The sequence below is a fragment of the Cloeon dipterum genome, chromosome 2 (genome assembly GCF_949628265.1).
Source record: "Cloeon dipterum chromosome 2, ieCloDipt1.1, whole genome shotgun sequence".
Taxonomy (NCBI): Eukaryota; Metazoa; Arthropoda; class Insecta; order Ephemeroptera; family Baetidae; genus Cloeon; species Cloeon dipterum.
Window position 1 is genome coordinate 33,430,868 of NC_088787.1, and position 21,864 is coordinate 33,452,731.

At 41.6% G+C, this 21,864-nt stretch overlaps 1 protein-coding gene across 1 annotated transcript in view; it reads left to right on the top strand.

The window, feature by feature from the left end:
• Positions 1 to 21,864, top strand: part of LOC135934960 (calcium/calmodulin-dependent protein kinase kinase 1) — a 62,786-nt gene that overhangs the window by 36,470 nt on the left and 4,452 nt on the right. The window contains exons 4-5 of the mRNA XM_065476959.1: positions 20,174 to 20,501; positions 21,745 to 21,855. Coding sequence (XP_065333031.1) covers positions 20,174 to 20,501; positions 21,745 to 21,855 — 439 coding nt within the window. The remainder of the gene's footprint in view (positions 1 to 20,173; positions 20,502 to 21,744; positions 21,856 to 21,864) is intronic.

Below are 21,864 nucleotides of genomic sequence, written 5' to 3' on the forward strand. Positions count from 1 at the left end.
TGACCGAATCCGTGCCACTCGTCTCGTCAAATCCGACTAATCCAGTGTACCGCAAAGAGATTTAGTCTGAACCGAATTCGCGTGCCCGCAAAGCCGTCCTATTGATGGCAATAATAAGAGTCTTTCAAGCCGCTAATAATAGGCATTGTCGAGCATTGACAGTGGGTTCCAATGAACGGAACGGCAGTAATCAAAGAACCATATCATGAAAAGCAAACAACAGAGGAAGCAAACGTGCGCCCAACTGGTCGGAAGGATATATAAATTTCCTCTTTTGCTAACAATAATTTGATTAATTTTTCCGTTTGCCGATAAAATTTTTATGTTTGAATTGGCTGAATTTTACGAATTTATTCCAACCTGGAGAATATTTCAAAATAAATTAAAAAAACACTAGCTATCATTTTATTGTTTATTCTTGCTAAAAGTCAATGCAGTAAAACAAAATAAAAGCAAGGATTCCACGTTCTATTTGTTGGCCTTTCAACCTTGAAAGGGGACAATATATAATATCCCATTTTCCCGCGATTCACATCGATGTGTCAAGCGGAGGTAATTTGTAACAAAAATTTTGTTGGTCCTAGACGTGGCGCTTGGCGCCACGCCTCGTCGCGAACAAACGGAAAATATTAATCGATAAAACGACACATTAGTCGCGGCAGCACTTTCGAAAATTTCAGTTACGTGCCTGACTCAGCGGCTGCGGCATGATGTGTCTCTGCGTGAGCAGGTAGGAACGTGTCCGGCCGGTTGCATACCGGCCAGTCCGCAGGGGCAATTTTGTTTTTATAACGACAGTCCTCGCTTCCAGTCGATCGAGCCTTGATTAATTTCGTTTCGCCATGCTTGTAATTGCTTTGGCAACCGCGGAGAATGGATTTGGCTCCCCGCAGGCATCAAATACTGTGAAATTCCCCAGCCATCTTGCGCGGATAAACCAATATAGCGCTCTTTGCCTCTCGTTATTGACTCGATGAAACCGGACGCCGGACGGGAAAATTCGATCAGAGTCACGCTCCTCTGCAGCAGCTAATTTCTCTCTCGGCCTTTTGTTCAGCAGCTCCGTTTTATTTCATTTGCGGCCAACGTCCTTTTGTATACGCAAGCCGCACGCTAAACGCGTATATCTCGCAGGCGAGCAGTCGAAAATTAAATTCCTGTCTTCCGTTGGATGTAAAAAAATTCAGAATTTTAAATTCGCTGTGGTTCCGAGAATTCACCTTCGTTTTGTGCACGTGACAAGATTCCGCTTTGATGTGCCAAAACTTCTGTCTCGCAAAAAAGCAACGCCTAACAAATAAAAAAAAAATAGAAGCGCGAGCCACTTGGAAAAAAATAGAGGGAGGAAGCGGCATCTCGTAACTTTTTGTTCCGCTCGGCAAGGAAAAGGAAAAGGTGATTTTCAGCAAAGTTCAGGCTGGCCTTTTGAAACGCGACTCTCGGATATGCCAGGCTGGGACCGTGTTTGCGTATTAACTTGCGAGCCTCGCGGCGATGAAAAGTGGCACCGGTGAGCCAGAGACTAATGAGCGAGAGAGATCGAGTAACGACCCTTAACTCTGGATTAGGATTCAATTTCCGAGCCGAGAAGATGATGCGAGTGCAATTCCACGGGGGTGCAATTAGGCTGCTGGCTCGGCCACTCGTGTGAGAGCATGGCGGGGGTGCGAGCGAGGTGCTCCCAATCAAAAGCGTGCCCACGGAGACCTTTGCTGCGAATTGCTCCGGCTGCCGAAAGAAATGCTCAATCAAATTAACGAGACTCAATTGCCGCAGGAAATCTTGTTAGTTAATTTTGATTTATGTCCATTTCTGTAAAATTTTAACTGTAATGAAAAAAAATAAACTAAATCGATGAAAAAATGCACTGCTTTAGTCCTCAGGAAATTCTTTTCAATTTGGCACAATTTGAAATTTTGCTTGCAATAAGTGCAAATTTAATCACAAGCCTATTTTGGTATATTTAACCATTTTTTTTTAATGTGTTCATCTATTCTACATTTACGTATACTTTTTCCCACTTTTCCGAGGCCAAGGCTTTTAGTCAAAGCCTCTTCATTGGTTGAGAAATTTTCATCTTAACATAATATGAGAAATTGGTGATGTCAAAATGAACTCTGTTTCAAGAAAAACTTGCTCTCGACAAACGTGGCTTGGATATATCTTTTTAAAAAAGCCTATGCGCTCATTTGTCAAACACAATAATTTCCTTTTAGTTCATTTGAAATTTAATAAGAAGAAAAGCAATTAAAATTTGTATTCAGGCCGGTAAAATCTGGAAAAAAATAAGCTCGTGAGCCAATGTTGGGTTTGACCCAGTTGAAACATGCAATAAAAATAAAAGTTTTATTACGCCATCGTGTCATGCCTGAAACAGGGAATTTAACTTTTTCAGTCCATATTTATATTTCTTTACGAAATAAAGTTATCAGCAATAATCTCGGAGCATTAAACACAACAGCCCCAAATCTAGCTTGAAAGTAATTATAAAAAGTAACTGTAGGAAAACTTTCCAGATTAATAAAGTTTCTTCCTGTGCAATTTGCAATTCAACTCTCATTCTACTCGAAATCTGTTATGAGTTGTGTACAAAGCCGGCGTTATTTTTTCGTGCAGACGACAAAATTGCTGCTTCCACCTCGCGCATACACACGCATTGAGCGGAATAAAACGTGGCGCGGCGCACGAGGACCAACTAATCAGATTTCATGCTTGGCGGCAATAAATCAAGAAGGGAAAAAACAGAAGTTGCTTGCTTGTATGCAAATCGTCTCTCTGGTGAATTAAGCGACATTCTTTTTGTTTCATGTGCCAGCATTAAAGGGAAGCGACATTAAAACTTTACGACGTAGTTTGTACTTTACATGCGCACCAGAGCTTTAAATTTACGGGTCTGCACGCAAAACACAGCCACCAAATGCCTGATATTTCTCAATTTTACACCTTTGTTGTCTCGTAAATATTACCAGCAATATTTTTCTGCAAAAATATACTGTTTATTTTGTTACTTCAGCAGGGTGATTGTGCAAATTTATTCTTCAGCATAAATTAACGGAGAAAATCGATTTTTCCTGGCAGCAATGCACTTAGTCCATTTTTCCGAGGAGTGCGTTTCTTTTATTCAGTCTGCCTTGTATGGGGGTGGAAGTGTTTTGGTGGAGCGAACCTGTTGTTTGTCTGCCGGCTGCTCTCTGCGGCCCCAAACACGAGACTAGACAGTGTTTCGGCGCTCTATTGATCGAGCACAATAGAGTTGCTTTCTGCTTGGATTGCTGCATAGCAGATGAGACTCAATTAACGTCGGCTCGTAATTATTTTTTGATGGAGCGACCCGACGTTATGTGTGAGCGGGGGCGGCCGAGCACAAAAATTGGGTCACGTAACACGCGTTGATTACACTCCCAACAAAAAAAAACTGTATATTTCGTCGTCAGAGAGTTATGAGGATGCCGGGCAGGTTGTAAACTTTCTTGGGAAAAGTTCCAGACGACTGTCATGCCGCCTAACGAGCTTTTGGGATTATAGGGTGGCCATTTCTTCTGTTTGAAACTCGAGCAGAAGCCATGCTGAATTTTTAGCAAGGAATAATTCAATTTTAAGTTTCTGGTGATTGAAAATTATGGATTTTTTTTAGTTCTTCCTCACGTTTAAATATAAATATGCCAATGAGATTTGTGAAGAGAAATTTTTTAAAATTAAAAATTTGGTGGGTACAGAATAAAGCTCGACTTTAGTCAAACAGGTGAAAAATAAAATCTAAAACGGACAGTTTTTCACCAAATTTAAATTTAAAATTCTGTTCAGCGCACATCATTAACATAAATTACCATAATTTTACTCATTTAAACTGATTTTCTGTTTGTGAGGTCTGAGTGTGTTCCTTTCATGAAAGTAAGTGAGTGTAAGAAACACTCGTTTTTGTTTCGCTCTTCCCTTTGGCGTTGCGTGAAATGTGGCTAGCTTACCGCACCCGACCGCGATTATCCTCGGCAAAGACTGCCTTGCGCTTTCTTCTCTATATCCATGCGGAGTAGTTTAGTGTGTGCACGGGCACTCGCTATGCTTTTCCGACAACGAGCCGTTTAATTTATAGAAAGCAGGCTGGCGGGCACCGACCCGCAGCAGTCGGCTCGACACACACACACACACACACACACACACAAGCTCTCGCGGCGTTCATTATTCATTCCAGCGGGTGGCTGCAGTATAGTCGTGCGATGGAGATTCATGAGGAGAGTGCTCACCCACCGCCGCTGCCGCCTATTAGCGAACCAAGATTGAAACCCAAGTTGCAAACACAATCCGACGAGCCCCATTTTATTCCTCGCTAACTAAGTTACTTAGAATGGAAGCCTATTGCCGGGTACTGCTTACGTTTGAAGAGCAGTTCCTTTGATTTTATGCTGCATAATCAAAACTTGAAATTTTCTAAACTAAATTTCTTTAATTATTTTGACACAAGATATAAAACCCTCAGCTTTTTCTTTTAATTTAATATGTAATCTATTTTACCAATATACGGTTTTTATAACTTTAAAACAAATTAAACGTTATTTTTATTTTTCCAAAACGTGTTGTTGGTTGTGTTAAATTTTAATATAAAAATGGACATGAACAAAATAGAAACATTTAATTATAATTCGATTTTTCGAATGTTACTTTTGCGAGATAGCAATAACATTAACCGTTAAAATTTACGTACAAGTTGTTCAAACATTTTAAGTGCAATTTTCTACATGTGTTTGTGTTCACAATTCTTCATAAACATAACTGCCTCATTCTGCAATTTTACAATAAGCACAATGCTTCATGTTTTCCGAACGCGCTCTTAAACATCAATTCCACTCAAATTTGATACTTGCTCTGCGGCTTTGGTGAAATACAGCGACTGCCTTGCATTGGTTAAATGTTATTGAGCTAAAGATTGATTTATATTTAATTAATAAATGAAAAGTGGGACATTAACAAATATTTTAAAACTTGAGTCAGAAATTTAAGTTAAACTAGCGGATTTTTGCAAATTTTTTAGTCCCTTTTTGACCTTTGCCCCCTTTCCAAACATTCCATTAGAGACAGCCGTGCTGTATTTAAATTTTAAGATGTCTTACCAGAGTGTGAGAGACAGGGATATTCAAATCTCGGCGTCTCCATTCCCACGGGTGCCCCAAAGTCTGAATGAATCTGCCGGCTATAGATCTTTTCGCCAGATACCCGCTCCGTTTGCTCTCGGCGAGACGCGCGCGCGGTAATCGGGCTGAAAATGAAATTGCGCTGCTGGGAAATTACGGCGGAAAATCACATTCACAGGCAGGCAGCGTGCAACTTTTGTACACTTATATTTGCTTTGGTTTCTGCTCGCGGGGCTGTCGTGCCGCACGGAATACGCTGCTGCTTATTTTCGCCGGCCAGCGCATGAAAGGGAAACAAATGGCTTTCTCTGTTCTCTCATTCATCTCGGCGATGCCATAAAAAAAGGCAGGCGAAGAAAGAAAAAAGAGAACTACGTCATGCCGCCCTTATTAAAGATGGATCATTGTGCAAAAAGTTCTTAATGAGAACGCGATCGTAAATCGGCTGCGCGCGGGGGTGGAAATTAAAATGGAAATCTGCGTCGGTAATGCTGACGAGATTATTTTCTCATTCAAGCCGGCGCGTCGTAAAATGATTCATGGCTTAGATTTGTGGTTCAATTCGACGAGGGAAAATATTCTTTGCGCCGCTGCACTGTAATGCAATCAAAAGTTAATCTTCCTTCTTTGCATACTGCCAACAAGTAATGATCTCGAGTTTTGAAAAAAAAAATGGTAAAACAAATATATAAACTTCATGTTTTCCGACTAGGACTTGAACTTTTATAATTGATGCACGAACTTAATTTAACTTTTTCTGTCTTAAAGCAGAGAAATTTGTAAAAATGATTCAATGACATAACCCAACATTTTTTAAACCCTAAAAAAGTGTAAATTGCGTAAATTTGAAAACAATTTCACTCTCTCGATTTGCTCAGCAGCTTTTTTGGCTCCTCAGTCTTTATCAGCAGTGTATTTTTTACCTCCAAAACAAAATCGATGCCGCAGAATTAAAACTAGAGCATTCTGAATCACCAGCCGTTAAAAACGATTGACTTCACTCTCATTCGGCAGAGCACAATAAAAAAGATTAGAAATGATGAATGTTGTTGTTCGACCCTCTCTGATATACACAAGTTTCATCTAATTTTCCAAGAAGTTATTTCAACGAAAAGAAATTCTGATTCTTTATTAGATTGATTAGGAAGAAAAATGTGTCGTGTGTACTCTGCTTGAAGGTCACGGGCGTCACGGACTGGGCTGCGACTATAAATCAAAGAGGATTTTTGTGGCAGAGTGTCACAGATTAATTATTTCCGTAAAGAAATAGTGATTCAGCGAAATTAAAACGGCATAATTTGAGTGAATCTACTTTATTTTATTTTAAATACATTTTTATTCCTTTGATTCGTCAAATTCGTATAAACACCATGTCTTTACTTAATATTCCGCTAAATCAGTTCATTTCAGGATTATTTGGCACGTTTGCTGTGCGAAACTCAAAACGCACTGGGCAGTGCGTGTGCATTCACACATTCTCGGTGTCATTGTTCGCTCGGAGGCGCAAAATCAATGTCAGCCAGCAGAGCAGAGGCTCACCCCTGCTTTCGTTAGCTGGGCACAATGGGCCGCCCGCCGCACACGATATATTGTGTGCGTGCTGCTGGTGCTCGGCTGCGGTGCAAAATTGTTTGCCAGCCAGCATCATTGTTGTTGCGGCGTCTCTCTTTCTCCGCCTCCTCCACCGCTGCTCCTGCGATCAAATCGCTCTTTGTCAACACAAATCGCGAACTTATCAGCCGATGAGGGAGAAGACGGCCTCAGCCACGTAGGTGCCGTTTTGCGGCTGACGTTTCAATTTGTCCAATATACCGACGCGCAATTGCACTTGCGGGGGAAATTGCACTCGAAGAAGTCGAGCATTATTTGCTTCCTTCTGGAATATTTCTTTTTATACTTATTTTTATCTTTAACAGAAATGAAATATCAAGCACCCGCCAGATATTTTATCAGAACCTTTTACGTTTTGTGTGTTTGGGTGTTTGGCAAGCTTTTATCAATTTATAAAAGCCTTTTTCGGTAGGCAATTTAATCTCCGTTTCTGTGAACGCGGTTGAATGATGTCTCCAGCCGTTTTTTTTTAATTCAGTAATTGCATTTGATGTCCATAAAAGAAGCCCAAGGAAACATTTCAACCCAATTTTCATCCGGAGGCAAGGTCCCGCGCGAATTATGCAAATGCTGCTGCGGAATTAGAAAGGCCGGTGCCGAGTGCGCGCATTTGGCTAATGGGTGTCGGGAACGAAGACGACAACGACGCGATAACACGCATAACCTCAGCGCTAATCCCTCGAGGCGAAACCGCCAACCGGCGACGAATTTCGGTAAAAGCTTCTGTCCTGCTGTAAATATAACAGACCGAGCGCTTTTGAAAGGCCCTTTGTGCACGCAGCCTCTAAAATCTATCTCTGTAGCTCGTGGAAAGAAAGGAAAAATAAACAATAAGTTGATTTAAATGTGATTTTCTACAACCATTTGCCACGTGTCAATTACGTACAAAATAATTACCGTTAATTATCTGTGAGAAGAATTATTTGTCTCTAAAAGAAAGCCAGGGAAAGTCATCTCTCCCTCTCCCAAAAAATTGAATCTGAAGAAAACACTTAAGCTCGATTGAGTATTTTTATTGTAAAATAATTAGTTTAAATAAGACTGCAAAGCCTCGGAAAATCATTGACACCAATGCATAAACTATTTCATTTAGAGCCAAAATTCGATTCACCTTTTTTTAAGTGCTCTAAATTTGAGAAAAAATAGAAAAATATTTATTTTAATTGCAGCAAGGTCCACTTTTGGTTATTGCACAATTTAAAATAAATCGTTAAAAATCTGATTGAAAAATTGCGGCCTGTATCAATCAACTTAATTAAAAAATTTTAATTAATAATAACTCTGGCTAGTTTGTCTGGTATTTTTTTTCTTTAAATTAATCTATTTTATTTCATGTTTTTTATACCATGCAATTAATTCAATCGAACCACAATGCAAGGGAAACTGAAGTTTCCCCTAGGAAGCTAATTAACTGCCCGTCCTTTTGATGAGAGTTATTTTAATCCTATTGGACTCTTTGCCACAGTCAGGTGCACATGATTCGAATATCTCCGTATGAGCGGATTTAGTTTCAGGTTTGCACAAACAATTTTGTAAACCTAGCCGAGCACGAAGCAGGCACGAAATTAAACCCGTGAAACGGAAATCTCATTAAGCGGCGTTTCAAAGGGGCCTGCCTGCGCCTGCCTGCCTGCCTGGCTGAGAAGAGCGTGTACACATCATAGTTTCGGAGCTGTTGATACAGTCTGCGCCCGGGCGGATAGGCAGCATGCACGTCCCGTCGTCGCAGAATTTGGGTCGCGTCCGCCGCTGCCGCTGCCGCCGTTGCCGCCGCCGCCGCCGGAATAATAATCCCGAGAGAGAACGGAGCGTACAAAATATTTGCTCGTGAGCCTTGTAATTACTCAGGGCCCGCGTGTTTTCGTGGCAATTAAAGCGCAGCCGGCAGCCTCGAGTACACATTGCGGACCGGCTTTATTTTGTTGCCTCGCAATTGCGCAGTTCGCCCGGATCGCTCGTAATTCGGCGTGACTTTTCTTTTCGCCACTTTGCTCGTCGAGACAGACTTTCTTGCTTTTGTTTACCGACTGGAATAAGAAGTCAGTCAATCAATGTCCTCCCCGCCGTTGGGTTGATTTTTATCCTCTCCAGACTGTCTCGAAAAAGAAAGAGATTTTCCAGTGCCTGTTTGTCATCATTTTCGATCTTTACACAAATATGTACAAACAAAAGGTAGAAACTCTTTTCTGGCAGAAATATTTCGTCAATATAATTCGCGGGAGTTGAAAAATTCGTACATTATTAAAATATAAAAAAGGAATACGGGAGGAAAGTCTTTTTTGCCACTAATGGGAAAGATGGTTATTTCTTCCAGCGCTTTGACTATGAAGAATAATTAGCTCCTTGCAACTCAAGATATGAAAGAAATCCATGGCAGCTCATGAGAATTTCAACGCAAATGATTACATGTTGATGATCAAAGGCGAAACCTCCTTTCACGATGGATGTTTTATTTTTCTCAGCCTGGGCTCGTCTGACGTTGAAAAACAGCCGTTCAGTGAGCCGTTTAATTGAAGGGTGGTTTAGCCGAGTAGTAAATTGCTCGGTGTCGAGTACCACGCGTCTCTTCAGTCACTTTGTCGGTCCCTGCGGCGCTCGCAAGATGAATAGCTGCTAATGATAATCAGCGGCAAACAAGCCCAATTATTTCGTCTCGACGACGCACGCAGAGCGACAACACTCCGCCTGTTGATTAAAGCGAATCCTGTGCGTCTTCGCTGCTGGCGTAAATTAACGGCTGAATTATACGCCAACCACGATTCACGGAAAATTTGCGTCGACGACTCGTTTGTTTGTTATCTTTTGTTAGTTCTGCGAGGCTGGAAACTCTCAACTTTTGGCGAAGAGGCGGAGATTTGGTTTTGTGCTCGTTAAATTGAATTTCGGTGAAATCATCGGTGCTTGGAGAAGGGAAATTCGCTTCAAAAGATGTTCTGGGAAAACAAACAATTTCAATGTTGAGAAAGCTCATTGGTTTTCCTCCTCCCTTAAGCCACTGACGTTTTAGAATTGCATTCATGGCGTTCGAAGAATTATATTACGCAGTTCGGAGGATTTACAAATTGTTAAATATAATTTTCCCCAAGAGTACACTTTTAATTTAACAACGTTCTAACTCGAAATTAAATGTTTAAAACCTTTAGGAAAAGTGTACAAAACAGAATCTCTGCTAGAAAAATCCGTGATGAGCTATGTAGTGATTCAATTTCTGCTCACTGCCTTCTAGCAATTTACTGGCCTGTGTCTTTCTCTCTCTGTGGTCGGGTTAAGGCAAGATCAGTCCAAAGCCGGGCAATTATCCAGTGGCCGCTCGCTCTGCTGAAAGGCCAACACACCCGGGGCTCTCTCTCGGTGCAAATATTTACACGCGGCTCGGCAGCAGTGGCGGCCAATTTTATTTCCTTCCACCGAGTGAGTGAAAGAGGGGCCGACTGGCTTTTTTCTCGCCGGCGTGTGTTTATTTGACCTGCTTCTTTTGCGCCCCCTGCGCTGTAAGTCGTTTTTATCGCCGGGTGGTAGACTCGAAACCTTATTCCGACGCCGGAGGAATTTAACAGCCGCATCCGCCGGCAACAGCTAGATTTTATTGCGGCAAATCTTGATGGATTGAGTCAAGAGATGAAAAGGGTTGCATCGACGTCGAAAGAAAATCTTTATGAAATTTTTTGTGGCATTGCTTCCATCATTCCCTTTTTTGTAAATGGTTGGTATTTTTTTTAGATCGGTTCATATCTCTTTTGAGATGGACGATCCTCTGATAGGGAACAACTCCACGCCCCAAAAAAAATTGCGAACGAATAACATGGGTGAACGGGCCCAGTCCAGAAAAGGATAAGCTCGTGTTTCTGCCCCCACACCGTTGTATTTTATTTAAACGCTATAGACATTTGTCCCGTGAAATTATCAATCGTCTATGGGGAAAACTGGATTTTTTCGGAAACCCTACTAAAAACCTATTAAATATTTGTTTGAAGTTTTCTTCCTTTGATTCATCTTCTAACTTTTGCTGACTCTTAAAATCAATATGTACCAATCTAGGGGAGCAGCTCATCTTCTCTTTTTGTCTGATTTCGTTGGACCGCGAGTCAGTATTGCATAGAGCAGCAAATTTCGGGGGTTAATGTGACGGAAACATCAACCAGGCTGCTGGGTGCTTCCCTCGAGCGAATTATTGATTCTCTTCACCGGCGAAAATTCTGTAAAGGAATGCAGCCCCGAGATTGTTGATATATGTATAACGCTCTCGTCGGCTCGTCTTTCTTCACTCAGCACACAAAATATGAGTGAAGCGATATATATATTCTGTCGACGAGCTCTTTCGTTTCGAATTTCTGTTTCTGCGTGACAATTGAAACTTGACGAATTGGTTCGAACCGAAACTGCCACTCTCTGCTTGCAGAAAGTATTCCACCCTTGCGAGAAACAGAAATGTAGTTGTGATATTCTTCGGAGACACAAATCCCGATCGGAGTTTGATTTCGCCAGATGTTTCCTTGCGAACTTTAGTTGTGAGAAAACTTAGCTAATAATGTAGTTAATTTTCATGGCTTTAGATTTTATAAACTCTACTAGAGAATTTCTGGTGTGTGGGAAGGCCCGTTGTTAAGTTTAAATCGTTACGTTTTAGATTTTTGACGACGTGTTTTTCCGCTCATGATCGAAGCAAAGCAGTTTGCTGAAAAAGGCCTTTCCTGCTAAGCCTCTTGAATTTATTGACAGCGTCAGCGGAAATCAATCGATTGTAAAGTAGATGACACTCGAGGCGCGATATTACGTAACAGCAAATGCCAGGCGCATAAAATAATTTTGCCTCGGCATAAATAATATCGAAATTAACCTTTGTCCGTCCGCTATTGTCGTTGATGATGAAACTAAAGCTTCATCATGGTGCGCGGAGTGACATTTTCGGAATTAAAACAACCGGCCTTTGTTGGCGAAATCCAGGCTAAAATGCGAAATTCCAAAGCGGCCGCCGGGCTCACATAAATTCTGCGCGCTTTGTTTGCTGCGTGATTTATTCAGCCGGTGTTGAAAGCGAACCGACTCCGCACTCGGTTTTGTTCTGATGCGCGCATCGCGAGAATCGCAAATTTGTGCTCTGCCTGCCAGCGGCAGGGCTGATTTTCGCCGTGCCGGCGCAACGCTATAAACAAACCGCCATTAAATATTTAGCAGGCAGGCTGGCGTCCTGATTGAAAACGTGTTTTTTTGCCTGCCGTGCGTTGCAATCGACGGACTTTTCCCCGGATTAATTTGTGCAGCTGCCCTTGGTGTCGATAAAATGGAAACGCCGCTTGAGGGCGAAAAGCCGTTCCATTCTCTTATTTGCGTGAGAACGTTTTACAGCGTACGTGTTTTCTTTTCTGTTTTGGTTGTGAATAATTATTTACTCGTTCTTTTATTAAATAATATTGTACTAAAATTTGATTTTAACTTATCACATTCTAATATAAGTTTAAAGAAGAATTGACATAGAGCTCAGTTCTAGAAACAATTCCATTATCCATTGCATTTCAAATGATGAGCGTTGTGTCTCTGCTGGAAATCTTTAAATTAATTCCTTTAATAGCCGTTCCCCGTCCGAATGCATACAAATCTTTTTATACAACCAAATTGAACATCGAAGGATATAGAAAAATTGATCCTGCGAAGTTGTAAAAGTTGCTTTTTTAACCTCCCACAATCAGGAGGAGATAAACCCATTAATTCCGTCGTTTTCAAAAGGTGGCAAACTTTGTCCAATGCTCGAACAGGTCTATAAATAGCCATCAGAGGGGGAAGTAAATTACAGGCTGAATGGCTGTCTGTTAGATAAAGTGCGTGAATCCGACTGTCACAACATCGTGTCAGTGTGTTAGAGGAGCTATGGTTAACCGGCATCAAGTCGCCGCGCGCGTGCACTTGCCGCGATAAGGGGTAGCCGGGGGTGCCGCACGAGCCCAGGAGAGAAATTGAGAGACTCCGCCGGTGCTCATAGAGGAATCCAATTTAATTTGACGTGCGCGCGCGATAATTTGACACAAGGGTGTGCGCGTGCCTCCGTCCCCGTCTAGTTCGGAACTCTGGCTATGCCTCAACAAGTCGCCCAGCTCGAGGATTAGCGCCCGCAAACAACTACAAAGCAAATTCCGGTCGCTTTGTTTCGCCTCGTGCCGAGCCAAACTTTGCCGCGTGCGCATAATGATGAAAGTTTGTGAGTCTAGTTGTGCCTGAGTAGCTCGTGGAAATTATCATTTTGCACGAATGAGGGCGCATCTGAAATGCACACGGGACCGTTTCTCCGCACTGCTTTTGATTTAAAATTCAAGCCAGTTTTGTAAAGCGCAAGTTCGCTCTCCTGGGAGTGATGCCTTTGTTGCCAAACTTTTTTATGAAGCGCTTTTTGTGCAAATTCGCAATTTGTTATGCTGGTGGGTGCAGCAGAGTGTGTTGACGGCTTGTTAACTTTTTGCTTGCTGTATACTGGACTGAATTTTAGTGTTCTCTTGCTGCTTTGTTTTTTTTTCAAAAAGCAAGCCAGACATAATTTTGCAGGATTTTAAATGAGAGGATGAATAAAACAAATAATTTGAATAAAAAATACGTTATCCAGATTATTTTCAAACCAGGCATTCTTCGCAGTATCAAGACACTGGGAGATATTTGAGCATTTCGGGGATCTATTACTGCCCACCGCCCGTCAGAGATAACAGAAAGTTGATTAATTAAGTAGCTTGAAATGTTCAAATAATTCAACGGGCTGGCACTTCCCACTTGCTGGTTTTCGCGTTTTCCAGAGGCTTGAGTGACAAATATCTGGCGTTTCAATGAGATAAAGGCGAAAAGATAGCCACATATATTGGGCCCAAGCTCCTCTGTGGTCACTCGGGCCCTGGTGCGCTCAAAGCCCACGGAATGTGCTGAACAGAGAATCAAAAACCTGATTTTTTTTCTCACAGAAAATTTCATGTGATTTATTTATATTTTTACTAAAATAAATGAACAGCACATTAGCAAGGTTAAACAGGTAATAATTATTTACTGTGCCAGATTCGAAATAGAATCACAGTCGCACAATGACAACATTCACGAGGGGTTTCTCTCAACAAATAAAACTTTTCGAGGCATGCATAATTATTATCTTTGCACTAAACACGCAATATCATGATTATTAATTTGCGCAGATCACGATTCACGCGGTGGCAGTTGTTTGTGCCGCAAATATTTTCCAGCCTGTCACTCAGAGCCGTCACTTTGCTAGTTGCACAACTCGCAGTCACGCGAAACAGGAAAGTCCGTCGGGCTGCAATCCGAATGCCAGTCCAATTAAGTCGTGTGGGAAAACTGAAAACACGAGTTCGTCAGCACGTCTTTTCGTTCCGGCTCGTTTTCCACTCGAGCGATCAAACGCTGCTGATGAGTTTCGGTGAAGAGCAGGCAAGTGTAAATTTACCCTTAAATCCACAAAGACTTTCACAGTGGCAAGTAAATCTAGAGGTTGAGAATTTTCAAACGCGTTAAATTTCTTGACTATATTCCTTTTCATAATTTTGCGCGTGACTAGTAATAAAAAATTACGGCCTTTTTCAGTGGTTTAAATTTACCCATTGGATAATCAAGGATGAAGATAAACATTCATAATAAAGACCTACTAAAGTTTACCCTGTAAGCAGTGAGGATTTTGATCTTTTCCAGGTCACGGGGAGAAATGTCAAATATTGTAACTCTGATCTTTGAAACTCAAAATAAGGTCAGGCGAGGGGGAAATTGACATTACTTTGATCTGTTCTGCGTGCAATCTCGTTTCCATGCAAAACTCTTGCAAGCTGCGTTGAAAAGCCGCGAGAGTAGGCCACTTTAATGCGTTCCAGAAAGGCGCGAGTAAGTGTGCTGTCGTGCGGGTTTTCGCGGCGAGTGTGTGTGAATGAAAGGCGTTTTGCAGCGGAGATGAAATGCCGGCAGTAATGCACAGCTTGACAGGCCGAGAGCGTCTCTTTTGTGCGGCGTTTTGCTCACCACAGGACGACGCCCCGCGGATCTCAGCTCACTCTAAACGGACAAACGCATGGCCAAGCACCGCCTGGCGTGAAATGGAAAATTTTCTCACTGTCCGGGGTCGATTGTTCTGGAAAATAGCACGAAAGCAGTAAATTTTCACGAGGACAGAGCAAATTAAAAATAATTAAAAAAAAAACAAAATGTGTCACAGGTATTTCTTTTTCTCTTATGCTTAAATGGGAACTCTCTCATTTTCATTGCTGGAACCTCTAAGCAAATCGCAATAAAAAGAAGCAGAAACTTTTATCGATCCAGCAAAACATTTTGTACTTCCAGAACAAGTTCTTGTACTTGAACTGGAACAGACAACTATTTTTGCGCAGTGGCAATTTCTCGGCACTCTCACTCTATGCATAAGCAGGGATGAAAAATGCGGCGTAATAAACGCGTCGGGAAGCAACAATTAATATCCCGCACCTGAATGAAGCCGCTTCTCGTGCTCTCGGAAGATCGCTCTGAATGATAAACGATGCGGCCCAACGTCAGGGGGTTGTCCTCCTCGGCCGGCGCCGAAAATTAATCTCCCCTTTGGAGAAAGTCAGCCGGCTGACGGCAGACGTGGCGGCGGTGTGCAAAATGAAAATTAATGCAGCTGCAAAACCGCGCGTGTCTAATCCGGGCACGTGCCATTCTGCGCACTGCAACAATGAAGAAATTCCAGCCGGCTCGTAAATTCGGAGCGCGCGGCTTTAATTAAAAAGAGTCCCCCAGCCAACTTCTTTCTTAATTCCTCTGGCGTTCCACTTAAATGCGTCTGCCAACACACTGAATTCTGTCCCTCTTATAGTTCACGTGCTTCAAAGAGGAGTCTCAGCCAAAGCGTTTTATTCTACTTGGAAATCCTGGATATTTTCCTGGAAGAGATACTCCAGCTGATTAAAATTTTTTTACCAACCTTGGATACTCATTGTTAAAATGAGACTAAAATGTTTTGGAGCTCATTTTTATTTAAACACGGGTAAAGCTGAGAGAAGAAATTTTGCTGCGCCTTTAATTGAGGAAAATTCCTTCGCCCAAGCGAGTGAATTAAAATTAAAAGGTGAGGGCCGTGGAATTCGACTCGTCTACAAGATTCGATTTGCTGCTTCGTTTCCCTGACGCTCTTCACGGAAACGCTAATTTCGCTGCGCTCTGTTGTTAATTATTCAGCGGGAAGCCCGGCGCGTTGTTTCGATTAGCGCCGGCATCATGAATAAGTACGCAGCGAAGAATGGAAAGAGGCATTTTTGCCCGTGTTACGACTAAAATTTTTATCAGCCGGCCCTCCCAGTTGTTTTCACTGCCACTTAGCGTTAAACTCTCGTTTCCTGCGAGACGCTCTTTGTGCTTGTTCATTGTAAAAAAAATTTCAAGCTCCCTTTTTGTGCTCGGAGCGGAATTTGCAAATTAGATAATATTCTTCGAAGCAAAGCCCTTCCCGGGCGTTCTAAACGAATTCTCGTGAAGAACTTTGATCGTCCAAATTAATATTTCAGCAGCTTCCTGATTCGGGTGAAAAAGTTATGCAGAGATCCGAAAAGTTTTGGCCTTTGAACTGCTTTTTATCGATGAAAGTTTTTCTCATTTGAAACGGCACACAAAAGCCATTGTTTCACGCCGTGACTGCACCAACTACTAGAGTTCAGTTAGTCAAACAAGACCTTTCGCTATTGTGCCAAAGGTTAAACAACTTCAGGCCGTTCATTTTTCCGCCTGGGGCGCTTCTGGAATGGTCCCTTTCAGCGGTCTTAACTTGCTGCCGGAGACCCGAGGAAAGTTGTGTGTTTGTCGCTATGTTTGTTTGCTCATTCGCCGCCGCAAGGGGCTCTGGGCTTGATTAGCTATAGCGCCTGCCGCTCGCCCGCTTATGCAGCGTGCACACCGCCGGCGTCGCGCGGGTTGCCTGCCGGCCTCCGCTTTGTAACCATATTGCTCTCGCTAGTCACTGCAGAACAAATTGGCGTACGCAATTATGGTCGAATTTCCGGTAAAATAGGACATTTCATTTCGGTCCTAGGGGAGGCTCGTGGAGGTTAATTAACCAGAGACCTTCTCTGTGTGTAATTGTGCTATTTACCCGGGCAATTTGCGCAAGTTAAGAAATGTCAGCACCCCAGAGCTTACTTAATTCGATTCACTTTGTAAAGGTCATCCTCTGAGAGGAGGAAAGTTGAGTCTATTTCAAATCAAATTAAAAGTTTTCAAACCTATAGATATTTTTAAACAAAATTTGTCATCAAACGATGTGCAACTTCAAAGGATGACGTGCAAAGTGCAATTTTGTCTGAATTTTCGTATTTTTCCAGCTGAATGCCAACAAACCGAAATTTATTTCAAACTGAAAGTCATGCAAAACAATTCTTAAGAATGAAGGGATAAATCTAATAAAGTTTAGAGCTCTATTATTTAAATAACATGATAAAAAGAACAATATCAAATCTTGCGCTATTTTTTATAAATTTTAGAGCACAGAGTCTAATAAAAAGTTCTATCGATTTTCCTGGCCCATTGAATTCCACGTAGCGCAGCTCGAAAATATATACATTAAAATACATCAGGCAATTCCCATTCCCTGATGGTTAATAGAGTCAGCGGATTCAAATGAAACTTGGCAGGTCGATAGCCTTTTGGTAGAGGGTTAAAGAGGAATGATACTGCAAAAGCCTGGAAAATGCTTGTTACTAATGCATAAACTCGTCCCTTAGGATTCAGTTAAAGCCTAAATTGACCTAAGAAGCACCGTAATTTTTTGAGAAAATTGGCTGGAAAGTTACCGTGCTTTTCAAAAGATAATGGCTGTGTCCTTACTTGAAATCCGATTTAATTTCAAAACCAAGAGTTTCCCAATAAGTGGCAAACACACCGTTGGACAGATCTCGACGAGAGGAATCGAAATATGCCAAGAAAATAGGTTCAAGCACTGCAAATTTTGGAGAAAACTGGCAAAATTTGAATTTTATTTTGGAAGGTCCTTTTTTACTATAGAAAATTGTTGAACAAATTGTTTATCGATCAATTGTTTATGGCATCCAACAATTCAAATAATTTTCAATTGTTGCCCAGTATCATTCCACTTTAACTGCTACTGGTATCTCATGAAAGTCACGTTGCCTGGAAAAGTCAGAATTGTAAACGTAATTCCACGGATATTCAAACACTTTCACCTTTTACATTACGAAATACATACATACAAATATGTATTCTTAAATACGCACATTGAATTCATTTGAGAGAAAAATTCTACAAGTAGCTTAATCATCATCTAGCACATCTCTCCGTGGCAAAATCCTCAAACTCACTATTAATCAACGAGAAAACACTGAACGACGACGACGGATTGTCCCCCTGAAACCAGTGTAGCAGGAAAATGAATTGCATACGCCGTTCTGACGTCACGGAGAAACACTCCTGAAGCGCGATTAGCCGCGCGGAGGAAAGTATTCCGGCCACGCGCAACCAGGATTTGCATATAGCGAGAAGTAAAATACTCATTGTGCTCTGGAGGGAGCTGCTTATCTCGCTCCGGCAGCGGTGTGGCCGTGAAAGCAAGAATGAAATGCACTTGGGCGGCTGGTTCGCAAAATTTATTGATCCGACTGCGAGAGCTCTTTTATTGGGAAAGGAGACGTTTAAGCGGCTGTGTGTATCGTTATCAGCTCGTAAAATTTATTTGCTTTGCTCCTCTCCCGTGTAACAGAGAGGCCGTTAAAGTGTTCTCCGAATCCGAGTGGCAAAAAAGAAATATAAAGCTGCACGACGAGTGTCAGGGAGTCAGAAGTCGAGATCTTTCCGCATTTGTATGCCGCGTGCCTCATTTGAATGTCAAAAATGTTGGGAAACAACTTGCCACCGTGCAAAAGTGTAATCTTGAAACCACGCAAAAGAGCCATTTTTCGAGCTTCACATTTCACAAGAGATTCTAAAGATTTCCGTCTGCTTTAATATTGTAATTTCAATATAGAAAAGCGCTTTTCATTTGCATACACATGTTTGAAATGTGCTAGGTAAAATGCTGTAAGATTTCAGCAACGTCGTTTTTTTCTATCTTTAGCCAATTGGACGAATGAATTTATGCTTTGCCATTATATTAAATTTTCAGTTTCTTAAAAAGTTAACAAGCATGTGCTAAACAAAAAGGTCATTCCATCTTACTCATTTTTGGTTTTGCTGATTACCTGCTTCCCTGAAGAGGTTTAGATTTCACGGTGAATATTTCAAATTAGCTTGAACAATCAATGAATTTTTTATTATTAAATGAAACTTAAAACGTCTAACTTACCTAATTACGTTGCAATAAACCGTCAAAATCCAAACTTGTTTTAAAGCTTACATTGAAGGCTGTAAAAAATTGTTAGTTTAAAATTCTTTAGCCAAAATAGCCAGTTTATTCAGTCATTTCTATAATTTTCGTAAAAAGTTGGCTATTTATTTACTGAAATTGCATGTTTGTAGTCGACTCTCGAGTATTTTTCCGTGATGCAATTAAAAAAACAGTAACGAGGATGAAGTTCGTTTTAATTGCATCGCATGGATTGCATATTTCTTTTCAAAAGAGAAACTGTTTGCATTGATGATGCAATCGCGTTTCTACCTTACAATTAGAGGTTTTTACAAAATCAGTTTCCTCGTTTTAGATTCACTCTCACGTGTATTATCATTTCATTCTTATTGAAAAAATGTTAGGCGGTTAAATCCGAGGAATTAAGCGTACATAACTAGGCTTTGAAACCGTCTAAAAGCTGTTCAGTTTAAGCTCAAATGCAGCGGGGGCCAGATGTGCGATAAAATTGGTTCCCACTGGGCAGATCCAAGATGGCGTCTGAATGTGGGAAACAAAAATCTCTCTTTGGATTGCCGTACGAGTGTCAAGAGTTTGTTTTTACGATTCAAAAGGCACAATTAGTACAAGTAATGCAAATTATGTCTCAATATTGACAAAAACTCAGTTCTTTTCGCGCATTTTCACGTAATTGTTTTTTCGCGCCATACTCCACCGGACGCCATATCTGCGCGTCGCGCCAATCTGGTCCCCGCTGGCTAAAATGTATATGCAACATAATCTTTAAAAAATCCATGCATCCATGATTTAAAACAAATAATTATACTGCAACGGTGTTTAGTTAAATTGACCTGAGGCTAGGTTTGACACGTAATTATTCGAAAAGAGAATAATTTCCCACGATACATAAAAGAGCGCTATAGCGATAGTTTTTTCTTACTAAACCTTCCTTATTTCTCAATATTATGGAGTTTTTCCTGTAAAAAATGTGTTCTATTGAAAACTCTCTGTATTCCGCGATTTCCAACGAGAGCCAATTATTCGATCTCATTCCGATGCCCAATCCGGCCCAAGGGCTCGTTATTTCTGTTCGGCCAAGTAAGAAAGAGTAACTAACGTTGTTTTTGTGTGCACGCAGGCACTGCGCAGTGGAAGATGATGAGGCGTGCTGCTCGCCGCTTGAACCAGAGGCCCTGTTGGTGCGCGCCACCGAGCGGCTCACCCTGCGCCCGGAGGCCCGGGGGCAGCAGCCGGCCGTCGCCCCCGCCCCCGCCGTGGCCGCAGTGGCCGCGACCGAGGGCCGTCGGGGCAACCTTGAGCACGCACACTCGGCCAGCAGCCTCGAGCCGCGGCCCAGGACCGGCCCAGACCAGTCCGCGCGGCCCATCTACCCCAACATCCCCTACTCGCCCTACGGGTCGCCCTGCGCACCCAGAAGACGTGCGCCGCTGCGTCAAAGCTCAAAGGTCAGTTTCATTCTCCCCTCATTCATGCAAAAAATAACTAAAGTTCTTTGTAAAAACTAATTAAATAATCTGCACGGAGATAATTTTACAAATTTTCACTGGTTATTTCTACTGTATTACTGACTTTGTCGCAACAACTATTTGAATAAATAAAATAGTAAAAATAGATAGAAAAAATGATCAAATTGTGAAATTGATAGAGCTCATTGAGTATCAGTTTACTTTTGAACTAACTGTGTAATGGAACTACATGTCAGTAATTTTTAATTAAAGCTCTCGTGATCCAGAGTATTACAGCGTGACGAACGTACGACATATAATATTGCACGAAAAAGTGGCGGATATAGCTACAACTTTTAAGCAAATTGTTAATTTAAACTGGGATTTTTACTATGCTGTCGTCATTTCGCAGTATTTGAGCTACTTTCTATTGCTACGAGGGTTATTTTTTAATTGATATTAATTTAAATATCTTTTCTTTGTAAAACAAATTTGATTGAAGATGTTTGTGTAAAAAAAAAAACGAAAAATAAGGTAAAAAATATTGGTGAATACGCAGCTGCGTGACATTTTGTTTTCCTTGCAAAGTATATTGATTTATTGTAATAAATAACAAGGATAGAATGAAGAAAAAATTGTTCTACTCAAGAAATTCCAGGCCAGTCCGTTGGCTCGCATTATTAAGGCATTCCTTAGAAGTTTCATGGCAATGGGAGACTTTTTGAGCGTTTCGGAGATCTAATTCTGGCTGCCCAATGTTAGAGATGGCAAAAGGGGGTTAATTATTAAAGACTTAAAAATGCACGAAAAGCTCAACGAGCTAGGAGACGCCACTGGTTTTCGCACCTTTCCAGCTTCTTTAGGGACAGTTGTCTGTCGTTTCAATAAAAGACCTCGGTGCGGGAAGGCGAAACGATGGCCACATTGGGCCCAAGCTCCTCGGGCCTCATGTTATCCGCTCAGCGCAGTTTTATCAGGACCCAGTGAGCTCATAGCCCCTCGGAATTTGCTGAGCAGAGATTAAAAAATAGAAAATAACTTTATGAAAAAAGCAAAAGGAATACCGCGGGTGGCTTTTAGACATGAGCACGCTCAAATTTTTTATCCAATTTGAAACCCCTCTTTGAAAAGCATTTTTTCCGTCGTCAGAACAAATAAAAAATTCTTATTGTTACTCTAACCTCCAACTTGGATCACCGCAGCAACCTTTATAAAATTTTTTGCGCCGTTTGGCGTGTTGCAGGTGGAACGGGGAGAAGTGCAATTAAACCAGTACAGGCTGGAAGGCAGTCTAGGCCAAGGCTCGTATGGCATAGTCCAACTGGCGTACAACAGCGACGACAACACTCATTACGTGAGATCA